Raw genomic sequence first — 22,816 nt, 5'->3', positions numbered from 1 at the left:
GATAGAGCGATAAAAGGAAGACATTTACATTCAATTCAGAACAGAGTAGATATGGGAAGAAGTAGGGGAGTAAAGCGGAAGGAGCAAGTAATTATAAGTAGACTGAGAATTGGGCACAGCAACCTTAATGGCACTCTGGCCATCGTAAATAAGCATCCAACAGGTTTTTGCGATCTATGTCAGGAGACTGAAACAGTAGAGCATATCCTTATTTCATGCAGGAAATTTGCACAGGAAAGGCAACAAATGTTACAACTTTCACGCAGAATAGGACTGGTGGAGAACAGCGTTACAGGTTTATTGGCATGTGGGGAGAGTGATCAGGGGAGGAAATGGTTGTTTAGTTATTTAAGGGCGACGGAACTGGAAAGGCGGCTTTAAAGTGAATGGACAATGAGGGGCAATAAATCCTGAAGATGGCGGTAATGCAACAGTGTGGATGCCAACTGCCGTAAAAACTGAAAGAAGAAGAAGTAAGCTGGAGTATAACAAAGGTAAATTGTCTATGGACTATCGCGGCATGCGATGACGTCACCTCCGGTTTCGCCGCGTCTTGGTGCGGGAAGGTGTGAAGGTGGGTGCCGTGCGTGATCGTGACGAGCTCCGTCTCTACCCACAAGGAAACATTATAGAAGCAGCGCCGTAAGTTCATAAGAATGTATTTGAAGTAAAAACATTAACGCAGTTTCTGTTAAGCGCGCGTGCCGGCTTTTCAATTTCAAACGCGGGGTCGGCTCGAGCCCGATGGCGGTTTGACGTGACCCCCTCGCCCACTACTCGGGGCGGCTGGAGACACTCGCTGAAAGAAGAGAGCACGCCTGGTCTCCAGAATGAATCAGACACTGCATATCTTTGTATTGTTTTAATCAACCGTTTTCACCGTACGATGTTAATGTGGAAGAGTGTACAGTAAATGGTTAACCTTACTACGACCGTCTTCATTGGCTCCGGTTTAACTGGGAGTTTAGTCAGAGTTTCAACACACTGCATGAGAACACTACATGTACAATCCAGGCAGTGTCCTGGTGCGTTATTCACAGAAGATTAGTTTGTAAGGACAGCAAGTAATGAGGAAAGTTGGATGAATTAAATTTGAATTTAGGTAGGTTACATTTCAGTTATATGGGGCCCTAGTGAAACCAGTTTTTAAGTGCTGTCGACTATACTTGTCTCCTTATTTAAGAGATGTTAATGTACTGGAAGCAGTTCAGAAAATGTTTTGTAGAATATTTGTTATGCATGAGTTGCCTTATGAGTAAGATTTGTACAGGCTAGGCTTCTATCTGCTGGAATTCAAGCAAGGGAAAGGTGATTTGATGGAGCCTGAGGGATCTTGACGGGCTGGGTGTATAGAAGTGAGAGAATCTGGAAATTGGAGTCAGTATTTAAAAAAATAAGCATTCACACTTCTTAAGTGAAGTAAAAATGTTTCTCTTCAAGGGTCTTTAATCTTTGGAACTCTTCTTCTAATGAAAGTGGAAGCAGAGCCTTTGACTATTTCTAAGGCAGAGGGAGGTTTATTATTGACAGGCAAGGGCCAAAACATTAATGAGGGGGGGGGTAAGTGGAAACGCAAAGTTGAAGTTACCACCAGATAAGTCAGAATTACATGGCAAAGTGGCTACCCCAGCTCCATACTGGTATGTTAGTAGGCAAGCAGCTGGGAGCTTCTGGAACGCACAACACAAGCTGCAACCTATCGGCTCTGAAAGCAGTGACCAGAACAGTAGGTGACAATGGGAAGACTGCAACCTGCAAAGTTTGAGTATGGTTAAGGATAGACTCTGTGGTAAGTCAGTAAGATAAATACCAGGTACAAAAAGAGAAGCAACATACATCAAAGTTGCTGGTGAACGCAGCAGGCCAAGCAGCATCTATAGGAAGAGGTGCAGTCGACGTTTCAGGCCGAGACCCACACAAAAAGAGAAGATATATCTGGGAAAACAGATTTCACTAAGAGATCCAGGTGAGTAAAGTGAATAGGAAATTAAATACTGAGGTTTTGAAGTCATTTTCATCTAGTTAGAATTAAATACTTTTAGCTCATTGTCATTGTTCTTGCTCGGCTCTGCTGCACATGCTGAAGAGTTTGCTTTATCCTGATCTGCTGAAGATTCCAAAGTTTGCCACTAAGGCTCCTTGTTTTAGATTGTTTCGTTAGGAAATGTCTCCCCTTCCCCAGTCATGATCTTATCTATTTCAGTCATGGTTCTCTGACTCCTCTAAACTCCAGTGGGTACATCCCACACAAAAGGATGGAGGAACTCAGCAGCTCCAGTGGTGGGGGATGAACAGTCAGTGTTTCAGGACGAGACCCTTTAACAGCACTGGAAAAGAAGATGGCAAGAGGAGGAGGGGAAGGGATGTCCTGGAATAGAAAGCCTCATTCTGAGAACTGATACAGCGGAGACAGAGGTACTGCGAGAAGGGAATAGCATCCCAGCAAGGACGTCATCTTTTTTCAGTAAACAAGGTTTCCTCTCCACTACCATCAATGGAGCCTTCACCCATATCTCCTCCATTTCTGCACACATCTGCTCTCACCCCATTCCACCACCCCCTCCCCGATGTAACAGAGGTAGGGTTTCCCTTGTCCTCACCTACAAACCTACGAGCATCCATATCCAACACACTTTCTAGCACCGCTTTCTTTGCAACTTCCCTGCCCACTCATCTCTCCCCAGTGATCACTTTCCACACACTTATCTTGCAACTGTGCAAAGCGTTAAATCCATCTGATCCTTCCCCTCCTCCCTCAACACCATTCAGAGCCCTCCCAGGTGAGACAGCACCTCACATGTCAATCCTTCGGTGTCATTTATTGTATCTGGTGCTTGCGGTGTAGCCTCCTCTAAATCAGTGAGACCCAATGCAGATGAGGGGGGGTTGCTTCTTTGAATCTGTCTGCTGCAACAGGCAGGATCTTCCGGTGACCAACCATTTTAATTCCACTTTCTATTCCCACACTGACATGGCCATCCACGGCAGCCTCTACTGCCATGTTGAACCCAGGCACGGATTACCGAAGTAACACCTCATATTTAGTTTTTGTAGTCTCCAGCCTGACAATGATAGCATTGATTTCCATAACGTTCAATGGCCACACCCCTCCATTCTCCTCCCCCTCCTTTGTTTTCTCTTATCCTTTGATCCCATTACCCCCTCTCTTTCCCTCCCCCACCTTCACACCCTGCCCATCACCCACACCTTTCCCTTTCTTCCCTTTATTCCATGGTCTATGTCCTCTCCTGTCAGATTCTTTCTTCAACCCTCTGTCCCTTCCACCTTTACCTCCCAGCTTCTCACATCATTCCCATTCTTCACCCTTCCCTCCCTACCTACCTTCCCCTTCTCACTTGTATTCACCTATCACCTGCCAGCTTGTTCCTCTCCCCTTCCCCCCACTTTTTTATTCAGGCTTCTGCCCTCTTCCTTTCCAGATCGGATGGAGGATCTCAGCCTTTTCATTTCCCTCCGCAGATGCTGCCTGACCTGCTGAGTTCCTCCAGCATTTTGTTTCTGTTGCTTCAGATTTCCAGCATCAGCAGTCTCTCCTGTATCTCCAATGGGTACGTTCCTAGCCTATCCAGTCAAAGGAAGGGATGGGAATGGGATTTACAGGATTACAGAAAACCAGACAGAGGATTTGGTGAAAGAACGATGTTACAATGTACCAAGAGGGAATAACTGAAAACTAGAGTTGCAGACAGTAAGAAGGTACCTCACATAGTTTATCTTGAGATATTTGCAATTTTCAGATAGAACGTCATGTGAAACTACTGAAAGAGGATGTAAGGAGAGACTATTAATTCTTGGCGGGAGAGGGTGGTAGACCAGAGAATAAAGGGAGAAAGGTGGGGAACGAGAAGGAGAAAGGTGTGGGTGATAGGCAGATCATGAAGTCACAGCGCAGAAACAGGCCCTTCGGCCCATCTAGTCCATGCCAAAACTATTTAAACTGCCTACTCCCATCGACCTGCACCATGACCATAGTCCTCCAAATACCTATCTAAACTGCTGAAATTGGGCTCACCTGCACCACGTGTGCTGGCAGCTCTTCCACACTCTCTCGACCCTCATGGCCTCCTTAAACTTCTCATCTTTCACCCAAAACCACCTGGTTTCCTTGGCTGAGTAAATCTAGGGAATATACACTCCGGTCCTGCCAAACCCGTGAGATTGAGACGGCGCTCCCACCCTAAACCCCAGTATGTGTGGATGCTGTGTAATTTGCTACCTTGTTACAACTCGGTGTCAAGAAATAACACACAGCACACTGCATAAGATTGAAGGAATTTATGAATCTTAACTAAGGGGTTAGTAAAACAAAACACAAGAGAGGCCCACTACAATTAAACAGTTAGATGTGCACAAGTTGGAGCTCAACTCTTTCGAAGGTCGTACATAATCACCCATCGTCAGTGGACCCCGACACTTGGCTCTATCGAATCACAGTCCCCCACCAGGTCGATTCCTACAACCGGTTCTCTCCAGCGTCTTCACCCTTCATCTCCCGCCAAACCAAAGACCCAGCTCTCATCAGTGTCAGGCACACAACACGAAAACACACTTACTCAAAAGCAGTTGGAACACAGGGTGAACGGACAACGTTTTCAGAAAGCTCTCTCCAATATTCTCCTTGTAGGCTCCCACTAGCCTCCTCACAATTGGGAGTATTTTGTCCTCACAAGAACTGAAGCTTCGCCCTTCTCAACCGGGTCCAGACAAACCAACATAAATGTATCAAGGACCTCAGCCACGCCCACATCTGCCTCTGAAAACTCCAGCTTCAATGACAAATAACAATCGTACGGATAGTCATCCGTACTAAGACCCCAGATCTCTAGCGCCCTGAGTGGCGTCAATGGTGAATGCGTCAAATACCGTTTGTAAAATGAACGGTACAACAGAGTAACCTGAAAGCCAGTGTCAAGTAAGGCTCTGGCATAAATACCTTCAATCTGTAGCAATACGCTGGAGCTTGGCTTTAGTTTGTTCCCTGATATATTGCTGGGAACGTGCTCCCCCTGGAGACGCCAGGCCGTTCCCACGCTGGGCCTCTTCTAAGTTTCCGGACGTCTCTCTCTGCTTAGGTAGCCAGGGGCTCACTCTCCAAACGCTTTCCTGGCCTCCACACTCCCGCCTGAAGTGTCCCTCTTCCCCACAGTTATAGCAGGCAATACCGGTCGCTCCCCTTCTCGTAAGACCCTGTTCACTGGCAACTTTCTGCTTAGTCCATTCCCTCGAGGAGTCCGACTCCCTGTCAGATTTGTCACGCAGGGTGGCCGCACCCGCCGATAACTTGGACATCTCAGCCTTAAACTCTGCCACGAGCTCCTTTACCACTCCCCAGGATGGCTATCAGCCAAGGGAACTACTACCGGAGACAGTACCCTGCTGACAGAGGCCTCCCATGCCTCCATCGTATTCTCCCCCTCTCTTACTTCTCTGATCAGCTCGACAAATGAGGGAGGGGCGCGTCTTCCGAGACCCAAGCGATCATGTCCTGTGACCATGTGCCTTTTACCACTTGGTCCACTCTTTACTGATTCACCTCAGCCGTTTGAATGCCCCCCCCCATCCTCTAAGCCGCAAGCAACTCAGCTGCCTCTCTAGCCAAAAAATGTAGGTGGAAAGCTTCTCCCCCTTCTGAAACATGTTCCCGAAACCCCATCAAAAGCTCCATTGGGCTTCCTGTCCAGCCAAAAACATTTTCTAGTTCTTGCACGTAGCCCGCAGAAGTACCTTTACAGATCTCACTCTGTCGGCAGCCCACCCACTCAAACTTTCAACCAATCGCTGTCTTACACGTCATCAGAGCTCTCCCACTCATCCAGCTCCTCCCAAGTCTCATACTTCTCCGGGCGTGGGTGTTATTCGCCAGAATATCCTCAGACGACGATAACTAGGAGCGCCCGCCTGTGCACTTGACTATCTATTCGCCAGGGAAGTAAGGGCCGATACCAACTCAGAATGGTATTGCTGGAGAACTCATTAAACTTTCCAAAGCAAACCATTTCGTCTCCTCCCTCCGCAGAAACGAGGACAACTTGTCTGTAAAGTCTCCGTCCCCAGCTACGGGAAACTCGGCACACTCGCCTACACTCCCCTCCTCCCAGAAGTAAGGTCAGTCCACGCACCCCCTCCCAATAGTACCAGGCAGATCCACTGTCATCGTGTCAGTGCTAGTCTGATCTAAAACAAAGTATTTGCCAGCATTTTGTCAGACCTCCGCTCCGTGATCGTAACTGTTCCTAAAGCTTTAACAGTACATTTTAGTCTGAATTAACAATGTATTGGGGCTACGAATGTCTGCCCCACTCAGTAAACACGCATTCATTACCGATAACCCCGTGGATTCGCACCACAGCTCAACCTCTCCAGTGTCCGTAACCGCGTATCGTAATCACTTTACCGGACAATAGTTTAACACAGGCTTAAACACAATGCTCAGGGCAATTACACAGCATCGAACGAAATCGATCCGGGAAGATACCCCGCAATGAAACCCCGCTGGTTTCCTTGGCTGCGTAAGTCTAGGGAATACACACTCCGGTCCCGCCAAACCCGTGAGACTGAGACGGCCCTCAGGGAGTGCTGTTGTAGGGTGCCAGACTGAACTCTACCTTTGTTGAGGCCAGGTGGCAACTCTCAGACACCACCTCATACTTGGTCCTTGAAGAGCCACAACTCTGGACTACGAGAAAACTGTCTCTAACACCATTACTGACCTCCAACTCTGCAGAACTCCCATCCACTGCCATAAAACTCAATTCCCTTACCCCACTTGCTTGCTTCTTTCTATCTATTCAAGATCTGCAAACCTGACTGTCCTAGTAGGGCCATTGTCTTGACCTACTCCTGCCCACTGAACTTGTGTCCTCATATCTCAACTCCATTCTATTCCCCTTGGCTTAGTCCCTTCATACCTACATCAAACATTTCTCATGCGCTCCATCTCCTCAGTACATGTCAATTCCCTGGCCCTGACCACCTCATTTACACACAGATGTCTAGTCTATCCGCTGTTTCTATTCCCCCATTAAGAAGGCCTTAAAGCTCTCCAGTACTTTCTCAATAAAAGAATCAACCAGTTCCCCTCCACTACCACTCTTCTCCACCTGGTAAAACTAGTCCTCATCCTCAACTTCTCCTTCGGTTCTCCCCCTACCTTCTCCAAGCTCAGGGCAGTCACGGGCACCTGCAAGAACCCCAGCTTTGCCTGCCTTTTCGTTGGCTGCTTGTAATGGTCCATGTTTTAAGCCTTTGCAGGTAATGCCCCCCAACTCTTCCTCTAATACACTGATGACTGCATTGGTGCTGCTTCCTGCACCCTTGCTGAACTTGTCAATTTCAATTTTACCTGCAACATTCACTCTCCCTTAAATTCACTTTGTCCATTTCTGACACCTCCCTCCCCTTTCTTGATCTGTCTTCATCTCTGCAATTTTGTACAACTCTATCAAATCTCCTTCCAATTTTCTTTGTTCTAAAGAATACAGTCCTAACCCATTTAATCTTTCCTTATAACTCAGGTCCTCCAGACCTGGCAACATCCTTGTAAATTTTCTCTGTACTCTTTCAACCTTATTTATATCTTTCCTGTAGCTAGGTGGCCAAAACTGTACACAATACTCCAAATTAGACCTCACCAACATCTTATACAACTTCAACGTAACATCCCATCTTATGTCCTCAATACTTTGATTTATGAAGGCCAATGTGTCAAAAGCTTTCTTTATGATCCTTTGTACCTTGAAGCCACTTTCAACAAATTATGGACCTGTATTCCCAGATCCTTTTGTCCCTTTGTCCGTGAATGATGTAGGGAACTAGAAGGAAGCAGGTGTGGGTGATGAGCAGATTTTGAAGGAGGAAGTACCATTGCCCCAAATGTTGCAGGCCAGGCAGCATCTCTAGAGATGCTGCCTGGCCTGCTGCGTTCACCAGCAACTTTGATGTGTGTTGCTTGAATTTCCAGCATCTGCAGAATTCCTGTTGTTTCCTCAAATATTGACTGTTTTTCTCTTTCCACAGATGCTGCTTGACTCAATGAGTTCTTCCAGCATTTTTGTCTTTGTTAAAACAGTTCAGTAAAGGAACAGGCCCTTCAGCCCACAATGTCTGCACCAACATGATGCCAAATCTATTCTGCCTGCACATGATACATATCCCTCCGCCATTCCCTGTCTGTTCATGTATCTATCTAACAGCCTCTTAAAGTCTACTATCATATCTGCTTCTGTCACTTCCGCCACTCTCCCCGAGCCCATTCCAGGCATACACCACTCTCTGTGTTAAAAAAAACTTGCTCTGCACATCTGATTTAACTTTTCCCCCTTCACTTGTAATGCATGCCATCTAGTACTTGTTATTTCTATATTCCGGGGACAAAGATTCCATGCCTCTCACAATCTTGTAAACTTTGATTGGGCCTTCCCTCAGCCCAAGCTTCAGAGAAAATAACCCAAGTTTGTCCAACCTCTCCCGTAGCATCCTAGTAAAATCTCTTGTTCCAAAACCTGTTCCAAATCTTTCCTATAACAAGTATTTTAATTCGCCTTTACACTTGTGTACTGTGAATAACATTAGGCAATCTTTAATCTTGAATCTTAATAGGGCAACCAGAATTGTAGACAATATTTCCAGTGTTACAGTGCTAATCCTGTAGTTGCGACTTCATTACTTATAGATTCAATGCCCCTACCAATGAAGGTAAGAATGTCATATGCCTTCTCTACCATTCAATTTGCATGGCCACTTTAACTGAGCCATGGACTTGGACCCCAGGATCCTTCTGTACATCAGTGCTTTTAAGAGCCCTGCTGTTAGCTGTATATTTTCCTCTTACACTAGACCTTCCAAGGTGCAATACCTCGCACTCACTCAGATTTCTGTTCTGACCGAGATAGTGGCAGTCTGACACCGAGCAGGCAGAGCAGCCACTTCCATATTAGTGAATGGAATCACTACTCACAGTAGCCAAGAGCTACTGGTAGAAACGCCACAATATCTTTTTTCAGCTTTTAAAGATTAGAAAGTAGTCTGTATGTAGAGGAAAATTGTCGTACCTTTTGGTCTAATTCTATTGAGGCAGCATGGTAGAATAGTGGTTAACATAACGCTATTACAGCGACCTGGGTTTAGTTCCCACCGTTGTCAGTAAGGGGCTTGTATGTTCTCCTTGTGACCACGTGGGTTTACTCCGGGTGCTTATGTTTCCTCCCACATTCCAAGGATGTACCGGTTAGTGGGTTAATTGGACATGGGCATAATCGGCCAGAAGGTCCCATAACCGTGCTGTAACTCTAAATGAATAAAGTTTAAAAATAAAAATGGTCTGGGCATTTGTATTATCCTGGTAGGTAGCATTTTATTCCATCAAAATTTCCACCTGCCTTGTGTACATTACTGAAACAGCCTTCTGTCCTTGGCTGCATGAGTCTAAGAAAGACACTCTCAAGTCCTGCCAAACTCGTGAGATTGAGACAGCGCAATCCCACCCCAAACCCTGGTTTGTGTGGATGCTGTGTAATCCGCTACCCTGTTACAAATTAGTGCCACGCAATAACAGACAGCACACTGCATACGATTAAAAGAATTATATTTATGAATCTTAACTTAACTAAAGGGTTAGTAAATAACAAAAAGAAAAGGGCCCATTCTAATTAACAGTCAAATGTGCTGAAGTTGGAGCTCATCTTGAACTTCTCTGTCACTCACGAGCTGGACCCTCGGTCACTATGAATGCCCACACCACCTTCCGAACGCCGCTCGCAATCCTTCTCAAACGAATGGGCCTCCTACCAGATCGCATCACACGACCGGCTCTCCCCAGCATCTTCTCTTCATCTCCCAACGAACAAAAGCCCCAAGCTCAACCTTAGTGTCCCTCACCAGAGAAACCTCCCCTTAATTTGACCATCCTAATTGGATGGCACACATTTCTCCTCATCTCTTACCTTCAAGAATAATCCAAACAAGCTGTTCTTACCAAACTGCCAAAATGAAATACATACAGCATAACAGTAAAAATATGAAGCAGGCATTACATTACCATCACACATCCATGATCAACTGTGTTGGTATCTCCTTTATTTCACAACTCATACTAAATCAAATCTAATTCAATAGTTCAACAGTTCCATTTAATATCAGAGAACATATACAATATACAACCTGAAATTCTTACGCTCCGCAGACTTCCTCGAAATAGAAGAAAAAACCCCCCAAAGAAAGAATGACAAAAAAGACACAAGAACTCCAAAACCTCCTGCCCCCTCCCGCACACAAATAGCAGCAAGCGAGATCAACCCTCCCCCCACTTATTCTAGCAGAAAGCAGCAGCATAACTGTCTGAATTAAAAAGAAGAATATACAGTAAGTTATCAAAAATTCTCTGTTTTGGAAGCTCTAGTCCGCAAATAATTAGTGGAAGATCAGAAGTTATCTTGTTGTGCAAGGTAATTATGTCAACATTAAATTTCCCTTGTTCTGCCAAAAGGACAGCCTACACCTGACTTACTTCCTCTTGCAATGACTCAGTGAAGATTGGACTTCTCGACTATGTTTGTTTGGAATCCTTAATTGTAATCTACTCATAAAGACACAGCCCTTTACCGATCTTTTCATACCCATCTGCTGTTGAAATAGTAGAGACCATAACTGGAGCTGACATCATCCTGCAAACCTTGGGAGCACTGCACAGAGTAGAGCTGGTGAGTCGGGAAAATACATTCAGAAAGAGTGATAGAGGAAGATTCTAAAATAACTTTTGAAAAGAATTAGTTCATATAGTTGGAAAGAAAAATTAGGGATTTGGAGAAAGACTGGAAGACAAATAGTTCTTTTATGGCACAATGAGCCGAACTTCAGTAGCCCTGTGTAATAATATTCTATCACTATCTTAGCCTCTGTTTTAGATTGCAACTCTATAAGAGGTGATAATCATTTACTCCAAGAATGTAATTCTCCTTAGTGAGGATGTTTCATGTTTGCCAATATTTCAGTATTCTATTTCCTCAGGCTGCTACCCTTTTTTTCTCATTTCCAGTTTATCCCTTGCTTTAGCCACGTCTGTTCCACAACATCACACAGAACAAGTGAAACCGATTTCCAGGAAGTTCTAATGCCCATCCAAAAGGTAAACGTCCTTAAATCCTGAGCATTTTATACCAGGATTCTTCAGCAACAGTCTGAAGATATAATTACATTATAATTATATCAATGTTTTGTGAAAGAAAAGCATTTCAGGATGTATATTGTATACATTTCTCTGACATTAAATTGGACCTTAGAAGCTTGTCACCAAGTTCAGGTGGCGTTAAAGTCCTCCTCACAAGCCAGCTACAAATGCTAGATTAGAAAAAACCGTTCTATAAACTAATCAAGTGATAACCTGACCCAGTCATCCCTACAACACCATACCTTACGACTAATGTGTCATCACATCCAGCTCCACCAGCTGGACAGACCCACCAGAGATGGAGACAGTGTAAACAGCTGAGAGGCAGTATCCAGCATGCACCTCAGACCTGATGAACTTTCATGGCATCACATCAAACATGGACAAGAAAATCACTTCCTATTTACTATATACAGTATTTTCTTCCTTTAACTTACTGCTCCTCCATGTTGAACCACACTTGGGGGAAGCATTAGCAGTATCAAGGATACAACATGTTGGATACATGACGTAGCCCATCACTAAGGTTGGCTTTTTCGACAAAGCAACAGATGGAGAGCAAAATGAGAGATAAATACTCCTGACCTCAACTGTACTAGTTTATCGATCTACAACTGCATGGGTGGGAAAGATGAGCACACAGCCCATGTTAAGACCATGGGCTGTGTGCAGCACCACCGTCACACTAAATGTAATTAACTGACAGATCTGATCATTGAAAACCAACCAGCCGGGAGACACCTTGACCATCAACAACAGCAGAGCAGTGTTTTCAGCACAATCAGGAAACACCCATGTTCCTGTGAGAAATAACCCAGCCTATCCAATCCATCCTTGTAAGCTCCCCACTCCAAGCAACATCCAGGTGAATCTCTTCTGCACTCTTAAAATTGCTACCTCACCCTTCCTGTAGTGTGGTGACCAGAACTGTACTCAATACCCTCAGCACAGTCTAACCAATGTTTTCTACAGCGGTGACGTGACAACCCAACTCTTATATTCAATGCCTTGGTCTATGAAGGCAAAAATACCAAATGCTTCCTTCACTACCCTATCCCTTGTGTCACCACTTTCAGGGATCTATAAACTTGCACCTCAAGGTCTGTCTGTACATTACGATTCCTGAGGTCACCACCATTTACTGTACGTGTCCAGATAGTATTTGATGTCCCCAACTACTCACACTTAAGTTCCAAATGCCACTGCCTTGCCTAACTTTCCAGCTGACCTATGCACTTCTCTGTCCTTTCACAACCTTCTTCACTGTCTGCCTCAGCCATTCCAGTAACTGCAAAGTGGAATTCTGCATTTCACAAACAAAAGAAAACCTGCAGATGCACACACAAGATGCTGGAGGAGCTCAGCAGGCCAGGCAGTCTCTATGGAAAAGAGTAAACAGTCAATGTTTCAGGCTGAGACCCTTCATCGGGACTGGAGAAAAAAAAAAGATGAGAAGGCAGAGTAACTACCCCCACCCCCCTGACCTTCTTACTCTGACTTTTCATCTTTTTTCTCCAGTCCTGATAAAGGGTCTTGGCCTGAAATGTCAGCTGTTTACTCTTTTCCATTAGATTGGTTTGGGCTTTATTTCAGAGTTCCAGCATCAACAGATCTCCTTTTTGATTGCAAATGGACCCTAATATTCTATACTTCATAATTATCACTATCCTGTTGTACTTAATGTTGCTACTTAGGTGCAGGGGCTGCTGCTACCAGTATCTGATGAGCAACATTTTGACATGTTCCAGGTTTTCTAAAGAGGTGATCAAATCTCCTGTCCTGGACCAATATGGTGACATGGTTGGAAGAGTTGAGAACATGGAAATGGTTCGAGAAGGCAAGGCAATCCAGAATAATGGTGCTGGTTATTGTTTATGTAGCCCTCTTTCTGGACCGTACTCTGCTAACTGTTGTTGGTAAGTTCTAGTTTGATTTTATCTGGGGAATGTCAAATACAACCTCATATTTTGTGTTCAGCCGGAGGAGAAATAATGAAGTGGGCCTGAGGTTCTCCAGCACTGAGTGGTCAAGTGTAAGTCACTGGTGAGTTTATTGTCATACTCACAAGTCTGCCAGTTGGTTCAAGGACCAAATGGTTGAAGGAAAATAGCCAATCTTGACCTGGTGGGGTGGGAATTCAGGATTCTGTAAATCCTGCCCTACGGTAGTTGCAAAAAGACAGCTTGGTCCGAATGGTTTCTTTGATGACAGATGTTGTCTTCAAAAAGCAGAGCCTCGTGTAGATAGTTCTGATAGTCAGGAATAATGTGCGTGTGATTGGCCAGATCCACTACTCTCTGCAGCTTCTTGTGTTCCTACACAATTAAGTTGCAAACCAGACCATGATGCAACCAGGATACTTTCAACAGAGGTTTATTAGAGTATTCGGTGACAAGCAGAACCGCCTGAGAAAGTAAAGATGCTGGTGTACTTTCCTTATAACTGTATCAATGTGCTGGGCCCAGGACTCGTCTTCATATATACACACTGTATATGTATAGTAAATAAATCTCCATAGCTGTAGAGAACCTTCCTTTTTATTCACATCACCACTAAACCTATAAATCGTAACTCCTACATTCACAAACCTACTAGGGACACAAAAGTAACGTCTTAACACCTGTGAATAATTGAGAGCTTTTTAAAAATTTTATGGTTTTTGTCCAAGGAACAACGCTGATCCAATTATGAATCCAATCTGCTAGATTTTGTGGTGATACCTCCCCGTAAAATACCACAGATGTCATTACATTCTCGAAAAGCAATGGCAAGGGGTTCTAAAGCTAGATCAAAAAGCAAAGGACTCAATGGACAGTTCCAGTTCCACGGTGAGGTTTAAATGGTTTGGATTTTTGAAAATTAGTAAGAGCTTTTTAAAAGTTTTATGGTTTTTGTCCAAGAAACAATGCTGAGCCAATTATGAATCCAATCTGCTATCTTCCCCTGGATCCCATGTGATCTAACCTTCTAGCCTGCCGTGAAGGATCGTGTCAAATAAGTCATTAAAGTTCATATAGACAACATCCACTATCTTCTACCTTCTTGTTCGTCTCCTTGAAAACCTCCAGGAGATTTGTCAGACATGACTCCCCATGCACAAAGCCATGGTGACTGTCCTGAGTCAGACTCTGACTCTCCAAGTGCTGGTAGATCCTGTTCTTTAGAATCCCCAGCGGCAATGTACCCAACACTGATGTCAGACTCACTGGCCTGCTTCTTTTTAAATGTCACACCACATTTGCCATTCTCTGGTCATCCAGAACCTCACCCTTGCCTAAAGATGAAGGAAAAGCCTGTACCAGGGCCTGTGCACTTCCCACTCTAGCCTCCCACAAGAGTGCATCAGCTCAATCCCTGGGATTGAATACAGTTTAAGGCCTTCATTACCTCCTTTCTGCTACCCCAGCTGCGGTCCAATTCACTACCACGTATTTCACCCCTTTTCCTTACTTTCAATCATTCTCTCCACAGTAACAACTGAAGAGAAATATTCATTAGAAACCCGGCCCCATTTCCTTTGGTTCCACACATATATAGCCATGCTAATCTTGAATGATCTTTACACGTTCTCCAAGGAAATTCCTTGGTTTAGCTTGTATCGGAATCAGATCATCACCAGAATTTTACTCAGAAAGAGAGCTTGAGGGAAATTTTGGTTAAAGTCTACAACCTCCCAAACCTGGAGCTATAGGCAATCTTATGAAGAGAAATTTATGGGTATTTAGTCATTTTCCCCTCTTATGTCTATAATGCAACAACATTTTTAGATATCTCCAGCGAAAATTGCCTCCAAAAGGCATCCCATAGTTATTGCAAAAAGCCATTTGGTTAAAGTTGTATTCCAAAGTTTCAGAATGCTGAAAAACTTTCTCATGTAATATCAAAAATGAGTCCTGCATGTAGGTGGCAGCTTTCATGACCTAGAGGTGTCTCACAATCATACCCACAATTGTTTCAAAAGGAAAAAGTTAAGACTGTATGACTTGTAATTCTGTAGCGACAGGAATGTTTAATGTGTCTTTACAGGACTGAACTGTTTCTCTTTCAGTGCCCATTATCCCCAGTTATTTGTATGAAAAGCATCAAGCCAAACTTAATACTTCAACACCACTGGAGCTGCCTCCTACAGCAGCCCCTCTCTTTCCCCACTCCAATGAGACGGATCTTGTACTTGGGAAGAGCACTACAGCAGCCAAGATTGAGAATGAAGGTTTGGAATTGGGGAACACTACACAGGGAGCCACTCTTGACTCAAAGCCGACCACCGAAGCAGCCCAGTGCAACAGGAATGAGTCGTTTCTTGCGGAGGAAAATTTTCACGTTGGATTGTTATTTGCTTCCAAGGCCATTGTACAGCTCCTGGTAAATCCGTTTGTGGGGGAACTGACTAACAGGTAAACAGAAAAACATCTGAACCGGCTGCAGAGTGTTTGAGCACCAATCTCCAAAAACACTATCGTGCTTTACGATGATCTGGTGTCCCTGTATGTTGCTCCATTGATCCTCAAAACTGGGCTTAAGATCTCAGTGTCCCACACAGCAAGGTTATCAGTTACAGTCAAAAAATGGCATATAATGTGTTTGAATCATCCACTTGGCCTCACTTCTCACTTGCCACAATAAGCAGCCAGTCCTGACTGGAAGAAATCTGTCCTTGCCTGTGTGGACGAGGCTGGCGTACAATTGCCCCACAGAGAATTCACAGTGTGCTAAGTTGTACCTGTGCTTGGGTTCTCTGAATCAGAATCAAATTTATTGTCATTGAATAAGTCGTAAAATTTGTTGTTTTGTGACAGCTGTACAGTGCAGATATAACAAATCACTTCAATTTAGATACATACATATATATTCATTTCATATTTAAATCTTTTTATTAATATATAATCTTCTACAGCTATAAAATACAGAAATTCAACAAATTAGTATATATATAATTAATAAAGCTGAAGAAAAAACCTTATATATGCTAATGAAAAAAATTTTTATGACAGAAAAAGAAGGAAAAAAGAGAACCCCAGCTAACTAAAAAAAACCCACTAACTACAAAACGAAAAAAAGAGAAGAAAAAAACCATTAGGAGCCAACTCCCGGAGCAATACATCTTACAATCATTTATGTATATATATAAAAGAGGAAAAAGAAAACAACAACTGCCAAATCACATTTATATAACATAAAATTGGAAGGACCCATATAAATTGATTCAAATTAAATGATAATATTTAGCAAAAGAGCCCCACCTTCTCTCAAAATCAAATCGGGGATCAAAAGTTCTACTTCTAATTTTTTCTAAACTAAGAAATAACATTACTTGGGAAAACCATTGAGTTAGTGTAGGAGCAGAGGTATCTTTCCACTTCAATAAAGTAGCTCTTCTTGCCAACAATGTAACGGATGCAATTACATGTTGGTTTGAAAATGAAATACCCTGAATATGATGCGAAACTATTCCAAATAGAACAGTCAATGTATTAGGTTGTAAATTAATTTTCAAAGCTTTAGAAATTGTAGAAAATAAAGATTTCCCAAAAGATTTCAACGAGGGACATGACCAGAACATATGTGACAAAGTAGCTACTTGATTTTTGTACCTATCACAATAATTATCTCTATTAGGGAATATTTTGGAAAGCCTCTCCTTTGTTAAATAATAGTGGTGAACAATTTTAAACTGAATTAAACAATGATTGGCACAGATCAAAGAAGAATTAACCATTTTCAGAACTCGCAACCAGTCTTCATTAACAAAAGTCATATTCAGTTCGCTCTCCCAATCTTGTTTAATCTTTAGTGAGAGGGTTTTTTTTGTAGTAAAAATAAATTATAAATTCTACCAATGGAGCCTCTCACAAAGGGATTCATATTCAAAATAGTGTCCAACTATATATTCTTGCATATATGGAAACGTAGAAGCATATTTTTGTAAAAAAATGTCTAACCTGTAAATATTGCAAGAAATGTGTGTGTGAGAGAGAATATTTACTAATTAACTCTTCAAAAGACATCAATCGACCATCACTACATAAATCTGCAAAAGAACAAATCCCCTTATTTCTCCATAAAAGAAAGATGGGATCAGTAATTGAAGGTTTAAATAACAAATTTCAAAATACAGGACGAGACAATTTAAATTGTTTGAAATTCAAAGAGTTGCGAAACTGAAACCAAATCCGTAAGGACTGTTTAATAACAGGGTAGAAATTTAAATTGGAAATTTTAGCAAGTTGTAAAGGTAATGGAGCTCCTAATAGTGAAGTTAAATAAAATTGATTAATAGCTTTAAATTCTAAATCAATGCAGGCTGGTTTTTGGTTCTTATCGAGCCAATATAACCAAAAAGATCATTGTCGAATACTAACAGCCCAATAATACAATCTTAAATTAGGTAGCACGAGTCCACCTTTTTTAGATTTTTGTAAATGAAACTTATTAACTCTTGGTTTTTTATTATTCCAAATAAAGGACGAAATAGTAGAATCAATTTGATCAAAAAATTTTTTGGTTAGAAAGATAGGTATATTTTGAAAAATATATAAAAATCTAGGTAAAATCATCATTTTCATGGCACAAATATGACCTATTAAAGAAAGTGTAAGAGGATTCCATCTAGAAAATAATTGTTTCATAGAGTCCAATAAAGGATCTACATTAGCCTTACAAAGATCTTTTTTTTGTAATGATAATACCCAAATATTTAAAAGAATTCACAATTCTAAATTGAATATCCTGATATATAAAGACAGGAACATTTAAAGGGAACAATTCACTTATATTTAAATTAAGTTTATATCCTGTAAATTTTCCAAAATCATTCAATAATTCCAAAAGATTAGGAGTAGATTCTTCAGGATTCGAGATATAAACCAGAAGATCATCTCCATAAAGAGAAATTTACAGAAATACCATGAATATTTTTAGCTTCGCGAATTGTTATAGCCAAAGGCTGCAATGCGAGATTAAGTAATAAAGGACTTAATGGACACCCTTGTCGAGTACCTCGTGAAAGTAAAAAAAAAGGAGACCTCAGATTATTAGTAACGACGGTAGCGATAGGGTTCTTATAGATCATTTGAATCCACTTATTAAAATTATTACCAAAGCCAATTCTCTCTAATACATTAAACAAATAAGTCCATTCAACTATATCAAATGCCTCTTCTGCATCCAGAGAAATAACACATTGGGGTGTTTTGGGTAATGGTGAATATATAATATTCATCAATCTCCAAACATTAGAAAAAGAATAACAGCCTCTAATAAAGCCTGTTTGATCCATAGAGATAATTTTAGATAAAATGTTTTCCAAACCGTTAGCCATTATCTTGGAAAGAACTTTAGCATCCACATTTGATAGCGAAATAGATCTATAAGATGAGCATTCAGTAGGATCTTTATCTTTCTTAAGGATTAAAGAAACAGAAGCTTCATTAAAAGAAGAGGGTAAATTACCTTTCTCAAAAGATTCATGAAATATTTCCAAAAGGTATGGAGAAAGTATTTTTTTCAAATTTTTTGTAAAATCCTACCAAATAACCATCGAGTCCAGGAGCTTTACCTGATTGCATTGACCATATAGCTTTCTGAATTTCATGCTCAACAATTGGAGCGTCAAGGGTCTGTCGATCTTCAGCAGTAATTTTGAGGAAATTTAACCTTATATAAAAAAGCTTTCATTTTAGAGGGATCTGCTGGAAACTGAGATTTATAAAGATCAAAATAAAAATCCTGAAAGATATTGTTAATATCATCATAATTACTTACTATATCTCCATTATCTTTATGAATCTTTAAAATTTGTCTTTTAGCTTTAGCAGCCCTTAATTGGGAAACTAATAGCCTATTAGTTTTATCCCCAAAATTATAAAACTGGCTTTTTAATTTAAGCAAATATCCTTCAATAGGATAAGTTAATAATAAATTATATTGTGACTGTTCCTCTCTTCTTTGGAAAGATTGCATTGAAATTATCTAATTCTTTAATTTGTTTAGCAATTTTATCTACTCCTATTTTTGTCTGTTTCTTCAACTTAGCTAAATAAGAAATAAACCATGTAAATAAGCTTTTAACGTATCCCAAATTACTAACTTTGAGATATTTCCTGTATTATTAAAGAGAAAAAGCTCTTTTATCTGAGTTTCAATAAACTCAACAAAATCTGAACTTTGTAACAAATGTTCTGGAAAACACCAAGTTGGTCTTGTAGGAACAACATCTTTCAAATCAAATATTAAATTTAAAGGAGCATGATCAGAAATAACAATTGCATCATATTCACATTTCTGAACATTAAGTAAAAGTCGCAGGTCAGCTATAAAATAGTCGATTCTCAAATATTTATTATGAACATGTGGGAAAAAAAGGAATATTCTCTATCAGTAGGATGCATATGTCTCCAGACTTCAATTAAACCATAATCAATTAAAAAGGAATTAATTAGTGATGCAGAATGATTAGGGAGTTGATGTCTAGCTGATGATTTATCTAACAAGGGATTTAAGCAAATATTAAAATCTCCACCCATTAATAACATATATTCATTTAAATCAGGTAATAGAGCAAAAATATCTTTTAAAAAATGAAGGATCATCAGTATTTGGTCCATATATATTAACCAAAATCGTTTTCTTATTGTAAATTGTTCCTTTAACAATCAAAAATCTACCATTAATATCAAATATAATATCCTCCTGATTAAAGGGAATATTGGAATCAATAAAAATGGAAACACCCCTAATCTTACTTTGAGAGTTTGCGTGAATCTGAGGGTCCTTCCAAAATTTAAAAAATCGATTGTTATCACGTAACCTGACATGAGTCTCTTGTACAAAAATTATATCAGATTGGAATCAATTAATAACTTATTGTCATTGGATAAGTCGTAAGATTTGTTGTTTTGTGACAGCTGTACACAGCAGATATTAGAAATCACTTCAAGTTAGATACATACATATATATATGTACACACATACACACACACACACACACACACACACACATATGTGTGTGTGTGTGTATACAGTGGCATGTAAAAGTTTGGGCACCTCTGGTCAAAATTTCTGTTACTGTGAATAGTTAAGTGCGTAGAAGATGAACTGATCTCCAAAAGTCATAAAGTTAAAGATGAAACATTCTTTTCAACATTTTAAGCAAGATTAGTGTATTATTTTTGTTTTGTACAATTTTAGAGTGGAAAAAAGGAAAGGAGCACCATGCAAAAGTTTGGGCACTCCAAGAGATTTGAGTTTTCAGATAACTTTTACCAAGGCCTCAGACCTTACCTAGCTTGTTAGGGCTATGGCTTGTTCACAAACATCATTAGGAAAGGCTAGGTGATGCAAATTTCAAAACTTTATAAATACCCTGACTCCTCAAACTTTGTCCCAACAATCAGCAGACATGGGCTCCTCTAAGCAGCTGCCTAGCACTCTGAAAATTAAAATAAATGATGCCCACAAAGTAGGGGAAGGCTATAAGAAGATAGCAAAGTGTTTTCAGGTAGCCGTTTCCTTAGTTCATAATGTAATTAAGAAAAGGCGGTTAACAGGAACGGTGGAGGTCAAGTTGAGGTCTGGAAAGCCAAAAAAACTTTCAGAGAGAACTACTCGTAGGATTGCCAGAAAGGCAAATCAAAACCCCCGTTAGACTGCAAAAGACCTTTGGGCTTATGGGCTTATGTTGCAGCCAGTGGCATGGGGAACACTTCACTGGTAGAGGGAAGAACAAATTCAATTAAATACCAGCAAATTCTGGAAGCAGACATCACACCTTCTGTAAAAAAGCTGAAGATGAAAAGAGGATGGCTTCTACAACAGAATAATGAACCTAAACTCACCTCAAAATCCACAATGGACTACCTCAAGAGGCGCAAGCTAAAAGTTTTGCCATGACCCTCACAGTCCCCTGACCTAAACATCATCGAGAGTCTGTGGATAGACCTCAAAAGAGCAGTGCATGCAAGACAGCCCAAGAATCTCACAGAACTAGAAGCCTTTTGCAAGGAAGAATGGGTGAAAATCCCCCAAACAAGAATTGAAAGACTCTTACAGAAAGCGCTTACAAGTTGTGATACTTGCCAAAGGGGGTGTTACTAAGTACTGACCATGCATGGTGCCCAAACTTTTCCTTTGGGCCCTTTTCCTTTTTTGTTATTTTGAAACTGTAAAAGATGGAAATAAAAAAGTAATCTGCTTAAAATATTAAAGAAATGTGTCATTTTTAACTTTATGCCTTTTGGAAATCAGGTCATCTTTTACTCGCTTAGCTATTCACAGTAACAGAAATTTTGACCAAGGGTGCTCAAACTTTTGCATCCCACTGTACATATTATATAACGTATAGGTAGATAGTGCTAAAGAATAAATTCATAATGCAAATACAGCCCAGGGCTTTTGCTGAAGATTGCAAGTTATGTCACTCTTTCCTTGACCATTCCTCAGTTGATGGAAAATTCTAAAAATGACTCAGCAAATCAACAGGCTGTTCCAGGTAGTTCACAACATGACTTCTGTCCAGATGATTTAGGTGAAAAGCTGAATTAAGGGTTGAAATTCCCTTCCTTCTGCTTTACAAATCATGCTGGTGCACCTCCAAAACCTGAAGCAAATTCATTATAGAATCAGAAATTTTAAAAGGCATCTGCATCAAACAAACTGACCAATTTGCTCAGTCAAGATAGCAAGAGTTATGGATTTGTACAGTACGGGAACAGGTCTTATGTTTGTTTCTCATAGCTCTTCTGACTTCATGTAAAATGCTTTTACTCACATTCCTGCAGAGTCCGAATATCTGACCTTCCTTGTAGTCGCAAAGCTGATGGAATATATAAAGGTGTTACCTTCATTCTGAGCAGGCAGGAGAATGAGGTTGATGGCAAAAACAAATCAGCCACGATTGAATGGTGGAGCAGACTCAATGGGACAAATGGCCTAATTCTGCTTTTATGTCTCATGGTCTTATACAAGATATGATATTTCAAAATTTGTACTCATAACGGCAACAAAGGTCTTCAACAGAGGTAACAATGTGGATTCTCCTTGATACTGAAATTCTGATAATTCTCTGAATAAACTAATTTCCTTTCATTCAGAATTGGATATCATACTCCAATGTTCACTGGCCTTGTGATATTGTTCGTGTCAACAATAAGTGAGTAGCCTCTTATCTCAGTAACTGTTAGGCATGGGATATTGTGGGGTGGTGAAGATGTGGTCTGTACTCGACACTCACTTTCAGAGAGCATTTCAAATAATGTTGTACAGGAGAGTACACAGTAGGATCTTGAGATTAAGGAGGATGCTTTAAACAAATTAATAACTTGTGGGATGAATGGAAAATCGGGCAGGGGACAAGATAATGACATTCTCCAAGGTATCATTTCTAAGGGTTGTCAGAGCTGCTCAGTACTGATGTCAACGGATGACCATGAGAGGACAATTCAATGACAGAAGTAAGGCAGGGTGGGGCCGATAGAGGTGGGAGAGTCTGGCAGGGGACATAACAATGTTAGTTTTTGCCACTGTTGAGTTCATGTTCTCCTTGCTGTAAAAACGAACTGTGATGTGGGGGATAAGTTACAGTTTAAAAGCTCCTTCATATTCTCATTCTTAATACATGAAAATTCCATGTTTTCT

General features: G+C 41.1%; 1 protein-coding gene across 1 annotated transcript in view; it reads left to right on the top strand.

The window, feature by feature from the left end:
• Positions 1 to 567: 567 nt before the first annotated feature.
• Positions 568 to 22,816, top strand: part of LOC134350949 (chromaffin granule amine transporter) — a 48,971-nt gene continuing 26,722 nt past the window's right edge. The window contains exons 1-4 of the mRNA XM_063056823.1: positions 568 to 642; positions 12,934 to 13,101; positions 15,234 to 15,579; positions 22,273 to 22,331. Of these exons, the coding sequence (XP_062912893.1) occupies positions 12,975 to 13,101; positions 15,234 to 15,579; positions 22,273 to 22,331 (532 nt within the window). The 5' untranslated portion in view covers positions 568 to 642; positions 12,934 to 12,974. The remainder of the gene's footprint in view (positions 643 to 12,933; positions 13,102 to 15,233; positions 15,580 to 22,272; positions 22,332 to 22,816) is intronic.

This window comes from Mobula hypostoma, chromosome 8 (assembly GCF_963921235.1).
Source record: "Mobula hypostoma chromosome 8, sMobHyp1.1, whole genome shotgun sequence".
NCBI classification, from domain to species: Eukaryota; Metazoa; Chordata; class Chondrichthyes; order Myliobatiformes; family Myliobatidae; genus Mobula; species Mobula hypostoma.
Note: the sequence above shows the minus strand (reverse complement) of the source record. Positions and strands in the feature narration are given on the sequence as shown.